Source organism: Dysidea avara, chromosome 6, assembly GCF_963678975.1.
Source record: "Dysidea avara chromosome 6, odDysAvar1.4, whole genome shotgun sequence".
Taxonomy (NCBI): Eukaryota; Metazoa; Porifera; class Demospongiae; order Dictyoceratida; family Dysideidae; genus Dysidea; species Dysidea avara.
In genome coordinates this window covers 9,587,716-9,596,066 of record NC_089277.1, presented here as the reverse complement: position 1 = coordinate 9,596,066, position 8,351 = coordinate 9,587,716, and the positions used below count along the sequence as shown (strand labels likewise).

Genomic DNA, 8,351 nt, shown 5'->3' with positions numbered 1-8,351 from the left:
CAACGTATCAACTTAAATGAAAGGTACTGGCAAGAAAATTTAACAAAATTGTTGTCATTTTATGATAACTGTATAGCACCAGAAATTGTTAGTCCATGTCATACTGTAGGATTACCTGTAAGAAAATTGTAAAGAGTGTTGTGTGTGTGTGTTCAGTTTTCTGTTGACTCCTCCTCTGAATCAGATTCTAAATCAGAATCACTACTTAAACATCCGAAGTAGTCGTCCACATCTACTTCACTATTGATGGTCGGAAAATCAAGCAGCACGGGTTGAAAATTTGTTAAAAAGGCACAAACATGTACAATCTGGTTTGCTAGGTGTGCCAAAGAGATAGGTATTGTAACTTTAAAATGGTGTATGTCTTAATTCTGCTTTTGGCTCTTTCAACATGAATGTGAAGAGAAGCAATTTTTTGACCGGCTTGAACATCACTTGCAGTTAACTGCTTCTGTTCATTTAGAAACGGTGGCATGTTTAGTTCTATGTTCAATTTGGCTAACAGATCTTTTATGGTAAATCCCCTATCAGCCATAATTGAAATACCAGGTTTGTCTTCCAACTTTTCCAGTAACCCGCTTAACTTCGTAAGCTCCACATCAGATATGGACCCAACAAAAACTGGAGAAATAAAACAAATAGCTCTATTTGGTGTACAGACCACAAGGAATTTCACCGTATTGTGGTGTTTATATTGAGACCAGGTGGATGATTGCATTTGTAAATCTGACGGAGTCTCAATAAATACTTCGCTACCATCAATGATAGCAAATGTTGTAGGATACTTCTCTTTAAACCCAGACGGAAGTGTTGCCCAAACTTGCTGTACACTTGGCAACCAATTTATCTCTTGGAAGTGGTAATGCAGAAAACATATCCATGCAGTGATGTACCTAGATGCTTGAGGCATGGACAGCCCAAATCTCACTGATAAATCTTTCAGCTTTGAATTTAGTCTCAGTTTAACTAGGGTTAAGAATAACTGGTTTTTAGCATCCAAAAGTCTCCTCCGTTTTCTCTTATGGTCTCTTTCCCTTTCCCCCCAGTAGTTGAGGTGCTGAGTAGCAGGACCAAGAAATTCATAAAAAGCTTCGAAAATTCTAAGATACAAATCCAGTGTAGAAGCACACAAGGCCATCATCGTCTTGGATATCTTCCAGCCTAAATGCTTTCTTGGTAATGCGTTGAGCTTGGACTTTTAGCTCTTTGTTTTCTGATTCCAGCATTTCAATGCGGGCTAGTAGAGCTGCATAAATAACAGGATCAGCATCAGTGGAGCTGTTATCAGCAGGATTGTCTGCAGACATGGTAGGCAACTCATTTACCACAACATTATCCAACAGTTGCTGTCCAGTTGTTGCTACTAAGCAGGGGGGTGGTACGGATGTGACTTGTGGCACTTCAGCAGGGTACACAGGAGGGCTGACAGTATCTGAAGTAGAGCAGTGTGCTAGTGACAGTTTTCTTTGTTTACTACGCTTATTCCGTGGTTCTTCCTTTATGGGTGATGCAAACCTCTTTCCTAAATGACAAATACATTATGAAATGCAGCACACTACATACACTGTACATATCTTGCTATAACTGTATGTATATTATGTAGGCAGTAAGGAAGAAAGTGACACACCAGTTGTACATGGCATTTTTTATACCTTTCTTATTATATTGAGTTTATATTCTTCATTATAACACTACACTCATAAGGCTGTAATCATGATGTTTGCAGCCATCTCAGGGGTACATTCAAGGATTGAACGACATACACAATTCACTACTAGCTACAAACACTATTTTGTCTACACGAACCAAGTGTTATATCGGGTGTTTCTTTTGTGTTTCCTCCGGGAAAATGTCTACAGCATACACGTGTACTCTTAATGATATCTTTTCCTTTGATTTCTAAAATGGACATCCAAGTCGCTCTTCGTGTGAAATCTGGGGTATCCTATGAAAACTGGCGTCTGGATCAGCAGCTTGATTGTTCCCGCAAACAATGCACCTTTGCCCGGGAATTACTTCCACTTTTCTAACTTCGGACGTCAGTAACTCGACACAACTTCACTCGATTCAACTCGGACAAAGACCAGGAGATGTTGCTAACAATGAAGAATATAATTCCGTTTAGAAACCTAATGCTGACGGTATACTTTCTAAACTGCGAAGGTTTGAAATCCGCATATCGTTGTTTTCTCAATAGTTGCAATACATTTTTACGAGCATCCGCAGCATCCACTCGTGACGCAATGCGCAATTAAAAATAATTGCATTTTTTAGGCCTTACGTGAAACTGGCCTATTATAACTGATAAGTGCTACAGGTGTTGTGGCAAGGTGGGCATGTCACTCTGCATGCCTAAATCAGGTGTGAAGCCCTATAATAAAAAAGTCACTCTGCATGCCTAAATCAGGTGTGAAGCCCTATAATAAAAAATAGTAATAAGCAATTAGATTTGACACCTTTGAAATACCAAATGTTTGCAGTGGTGTTTCCACCAGAGTGTGGGTGCTCATTACAAGAGTAGTATACACACCATATTAGTCACACTAATAATAGGGTGACCATACATGTACAGCTGAAAAAAAGCACTTCTTGTGGATTCAGGAGTGGAAGGGTAGAATGTGACAGCTTTATTATTGAAGTCAACCACTCATCACAGTATTACTTATTATTGTGAAATCATCAAGACACACGATAGTGTGTCGTGCGGCCCAAGAAGCCGGCGCGCCACACCGTGAGTATATTGACAGGAAGAACGAAAACGTCATTTTCACACCTTTGTATCTTGGTGATCACTTATCTGATTGGAACCAAATTTGCTACACAGTTGCCCGCCAGCAAAGGGAGTCTACATTCCAAATTTGAAGGAAATCGCTCCAGCCATTTCCGAGATACGAGCTGCCAAAGTTTCGTTTTTTTTCTTCGTTTTTTTTCTTCTTCGTCTTTTCGCACACTTGCAAAAATTGCTATAACAAGCAAACGCGTACTCCGATCGCCTTGACATTTGGCACACAGAAAGGGAGTCCAAAGGCGAATCCTAGCATCAACTTTGGTACAAATCCGATGAATGGTTCAGGAGTTATGACCGATTATTCGCGTAAAACAAGATCGATTTGTTGTCACGCCTACAGGGTAAACCGCTTCATGGAATGAGTTGAAAATTGCTATGTAGATGTAGTAACCATCGTAGGAGTGCCTTTTGGTGGTTTCAAAGGAATCGAGATAAAGACCACGGAGATATGACACAAAACCCAACCTGTGTCACAATTACGCGATTGATTTTTATGAATTAAAAAGTATTAGTTTTCACGCCTACTAGGCAAACCGCTTAGAGCAATAAGCTGAAAATCGGTGTATAGCTGGAATAATCTTCATAGAAAGTCCTTGCAGTAGTACAGAAGAATCGGATTACAAACCACTGAGTTATGATTCGAAAGCCAACTCCGTGTAGCAAATGCGCGATCGAGATACTCTAATAGAACAGTCACCCTAATAGAACATTCGGCTAATTTATTTACTCCATTATAGAATTTTACTACATCACAAGTTATTCTGTAGGGAGTTCAGCTGCAAACAGTTAATCTTATAGACAGTTCAGCAAGAAAACAGTCACCATGTGGAGAGTTAAGCAAATATATCACTATAGAGATTCAGAACATTACAAGTCACACTGAAGAAAGTTCAGCTATAAACAAGTCATGCACTGTGTAGAGAATTCAGCTACAATTAAGTCACTCTCTAGAGAATTCAGTTACACAGAATTCAGCTACACACAAGTCACTGTGGAGAGAGTTCAGCTACAAACAAATTACCCTTTAGATTGATCAGCTACAAACAAAACACTTTGCAGGGTGTTCAGCTGCAGCAAATCAACCTTTAGAGCGATCAGCAATGAACAAATCAACACAAATCTACCTGTAGAGAGATCAGCTAGAAACAAATCACCTGAAGAGAGTTCAGCTACAAAAAATCACCCTGTAGAGACATCAGCTAGAAACTAGACACAATGTAAGGAGTTCAGCTACAAGCAATCACCCTGTAGAGAGTTCAGCTAAAACAAATCAACCTGCAGAGAGATCAGCTACAAACAGATCACCTTATAGAGAGTTCAGCTACAAACAGATTACCTGTAGAGAGATCGGCTACAAACAAATCAACCTGCAGAGAGATCAGCTACACACAAATCAACTTGTAGAGAGGTCAGCTACAAACAAATCACCCTGTAGAGACATCAGCTAGAAACTACACACAATGTAAGGAGTTCAGCTATAAACAAATCACCCTGTAGAGAGATCAGCTACAAACTAGACACAAAGTAAGGAGTTCAGCTACAAGTAAATTACCCTGTACAGAGTTCATCTACAAACAAATCAACCTGTAGAGCAATCAGCTAGAAACAAATCACCCTGAAGAGAGGTCAGCTACAAAAAATCACCCTGTGGAGAGATCAGCTAGAAACAAATCACCCTGAAGAGAGGTCAGCTACAAAAAATCACCCTGTAGAGAGATCAGCTAGAAACAAATCACCCTGAAGAGAGGTCAGCTACAAAAAAATCACCCTGTAGAGAGATCAGCTACAAACAAATTGCCCTGTAGAGAGATCAGCTACAAGCAAAACACCCTGTAGAGAGTTCAGCAACAAAGAAACCACCATGTAGAGAGTTCAGCTACAAACAAATTACCCTGTAGAGAGATCAGCTACAAACAAATCAGCCTGTAGAGAGTTCAGCTAAAACAAATCAACCTGCAGAGAGATCAACTACTAACAAATCACCTTATAGAGAGTTCAGCTACAAACAAATTACCCTATAGAGAGATCGGCTACAAACAAATCAACCTGCAGAGAGATCAGCTACACACAAATCAACTTGTAGAGAGATCAGCTACAAACAAATCACCCTGTAGAAAGATCAGCTAGAAACTAGACACAATGTAAGGAGTTCAGCTACAAGTAAATCACCCTGTAGAGAGTTCAGCTAAAACAAATCAACCTGCAGAGAGATCAGCTACAAATAAATCACTTTACAGACAGTTCAGCTACAAATAAATTACCTTGTAGAGAGATCGGCTGCAAATTAATCAACCTGCAGAGAGATCAGCTACACACAAATCAACTTGTAGAGAGATTAGCTACGTACAAACAAATCACCCTGTAGAGAGATCAGCTAGAAACTAGATACAATGCAAGGATTCAGCTAAAAGCAAAATCACCCTTTAGTGAGTTCAGCTACAAACAAATCAACCTGCAGTGAGATCACCCACAAAAACGCACTTGTACAGAGTTCAGTTACAAACAAATCACCCTGTAGAGAGATCAGGTAGAAGAATTCACCTTGTAGAGAGCTCAGCAACAAAGAAACCACCATGTAGTGAGTTCAGCTGCAAACAAATCACCCAGTAGAAAGATCAGCTAGAAGAAGTTACCTTGTAGAGAGTTCAGTTACAAAGAAACCATCATATAGAGAGTTCAGCTACAAAGAAATTACCCCATAGAGAGTTCAGCTAGAAGAAGTCACCTTGTAAAGAGTTCAGCTACAAAGAAACCATCATGTACAGAGTTCAGCTACAAAGAAACCACCTGTACAGAATTCAACTACAAACAAATTACCCTGTATAGAGATCAGCTAGAAGAAGTTACCTTGTAGATAGTTCAGCTACAACAATTCACCCTGTAGAAAGATCAGCTAGAAGAGGTCACCTTGTATAGTGTTCAGTTACAAAGAAACCATCATGTAGAGAGTTCAGCTGCAAACAAATCACTTTGTAGAGAGTTCAGCTACAAAGAAACCGCCATGTAGAGAGTTCAGCCTCATACAAACCACCTTGTAGAGAATTCAACTACAACAAATCACCCTGTAGAGAAGAAGTTACCTTGTAGAGAGTTCAGCTACAAAGAAACCATCATGTAGGGAGTTCAGCTACAAAGAAACCACCATGTAGAGAGTTTAGCTGCAAACAAATCACCTGTAGAGAGTTCAGCTAGAAACAAATCACCCCGTAGAGAGATCAGCTGGACGAAGTCACCTTGTAGAGAGTTCAGCTACAAAGAAACCATCATGTAGAGAGTTCAGCTGCAAACAAATCACCCTGCAGAGAGTTCAGCTACAAAAAAATCACCCTGTAGAGAGTTCAGCTAGACGAAGTCACCTTATAGAGAGTTCAGCTACAAAGAAACCATCATGTAGAGAGTTCGGCTACAAAGACACCACCATGTAGAGAGTTTAGCTGCAAACAAATCACCTGTAGAGAGTTCAGCTAGAAACAAAATACCCTGTAGAGAGACCAGCTAGAAGAGGTTACCTTGTAGAGAGTTCAGCTACAAAGAAACCATCCTGTATATAGTTCAGCTACATTTCAAGTCACCCAGTAGAGAGATCAGCTGCAAAAAAATATCCTGTGGGGAATAATGGGAATGTAATAAATATATGTATATAATTTGTATAATTACTAATAAAATCAAAAATAATTGAAGTACTAAAATTCTTCTTTAAGTTCTTTTCTTCTTCCTGTAGTAAAGAAAAAAACACATGGGTTAAAAAAGCCCCAAAGCCAGCCATAGGCCGGCTTTGCAGTATACAAATACAAAAAGAAGTGATATCTAATCAAAAACAGCCAAGCTGTAAAAAAAGGTGCGGCCCCCAAAAAGGCCATGGTGAATTAATGGTTACATTTTAATAACGACATTTCAGGTGAATTTTGTGCCGCATTTTAATAACGACATTTCAGGTGAATTTTGTGCCGCTTGGTGTTGGCACAAAATTCACCTGAAATGTCGTTATTAAAATGTAACCATTAACCTACCATCACAGCCATTTCTTGGCCGCCACCTTGGATTTCACATCTTTTTTCACCATGGCCTTTTTGGGGGCCGCACCTTTTTTTAAAGCTTGGCTGTTTTTGATTAGATTACATCATCTGCAGTTTCACAATTGGTGTAACATCCTGGAATGTCAACAATCTACAAACAGTACACAACACTATTAGTCAGTCAGCAACTTACTGCTTTTAAATCTCTACTTAAACATTGTTTCAAAATGTATATAAAACCTATACCACCAAGCTTGGAGTTTGATTGTGGGTTTTAATTTCACTCAACTGAGGCTTACATGTTCTACCTAAAGATATGTATGGGCCCCCACTGATCATCAGTATACAAATTTTTCATCTCTCTACTGTTGACTGGATTAATTTAATGACATAATATTTGAATGTGTTTTATCTAATGGAAATTCTATGAGTTAATGTTAATCAAGAGTAAATTACTCTTGGTTAATGCAAACTGATTACTTTATTGATACAAACATACCAGCTTTGTTCATTGACTTGAACTATCACTTGAACTATCACTACAATAAATGTGTATTTGTGCATACGTGATGAACTCTAAATGTGATATGCATATAATGTACTTCAGTGGGGTATATGATGTGTAGGAGATGATGGTTCACATTTGCTAACTAATGGACAAATTTGAACTATCATCTCCTACACATCTCCTACACATCACATACACCACCGGAGTGCATGCTATGTACAACACATTTAGAGCATACCACACTATGATATGCACAAATACATATTTTATTGTAGTGTGTCTGTGTAATGGCTTAGCACAAAATGAGTTTATTTATAGCACATAAATTCAATGCTTTTCTATACATCCTACTATCTCTAAATGATAAAGGATGCCAAAGAACACCTAATGTTTAATACTAGAATCATCTATAATAGCAGAAAATAGTTTTTCATTTACAAATCTTAGTGTCATGTACACCAATATGCAGTCACACTGCTTGTCTTGTGTGCTTCACACACCATATCCTGAAAGTGTGCCTGCACCCCAAGGATGTGCTGCTGGTTAAGTGTGCTATGACCACCTCAATTTTAACAGTGACTGCACCTAAAACTACTTGTGTGCATGCTCAGATGCTCAATGAATAGACAATACACATACAAAGCCATTGTAGTAGTGGCTGACACAATAACGAATTGGCTGATTCAGCAGGCTACACTACCAATTATAACTGATAAGTGGTACAGGTGTTGTGGCAAGGTGGGCATGTCACTCTGCATGCCTAAATCAGGTGTGAAGCCCTATAATAAAAATAGTAATAAGCAATTAGATTTGACACCTTTGAAATACCAAATGTTTGCAGTGGTGTTTCCACCAGAGTGTGGGTGCTCATTGACAGTTGATTGACTAGACCCACGAAGGAGTGCAAGTCAGACCTGGATGTAGGTGTAGGGTACTTGGTAATTGCTTCTGTGATAGATGGGTCTACTTTGTATCCATGTGATGATAGCTGAAAGCCTGCAAATGTGACTTCAGCTTTAAAGAACTGGCACTTCTCCAT

The 8,351-nt window shown here is 39.1% G+C and overlaps 1 protein-coding gene across 1 annotated transcript; it reads right to left on the bottom strand.

The window, feature by feature from the left end:
* Positions 1–316: 316 nt before the first annotated feature.
* Positions 317–8,351, bottom strand: LOC136259217 (uncharacterized). The gene is made up of 3 exons (XM_066052701.1): positions 8,141–8,351; positions 1,131–1,522; positions 317–1,057 (listed from the first exon to the last, which is right to left on the bottom strand). The coding sequence occupies exons 1-3, from the start codon at positions 8,349–8,351 to the stop codon at positions 317–319; spliced, it is 1,344 nt and encodes a 447-aa protein (XP_065908773.1).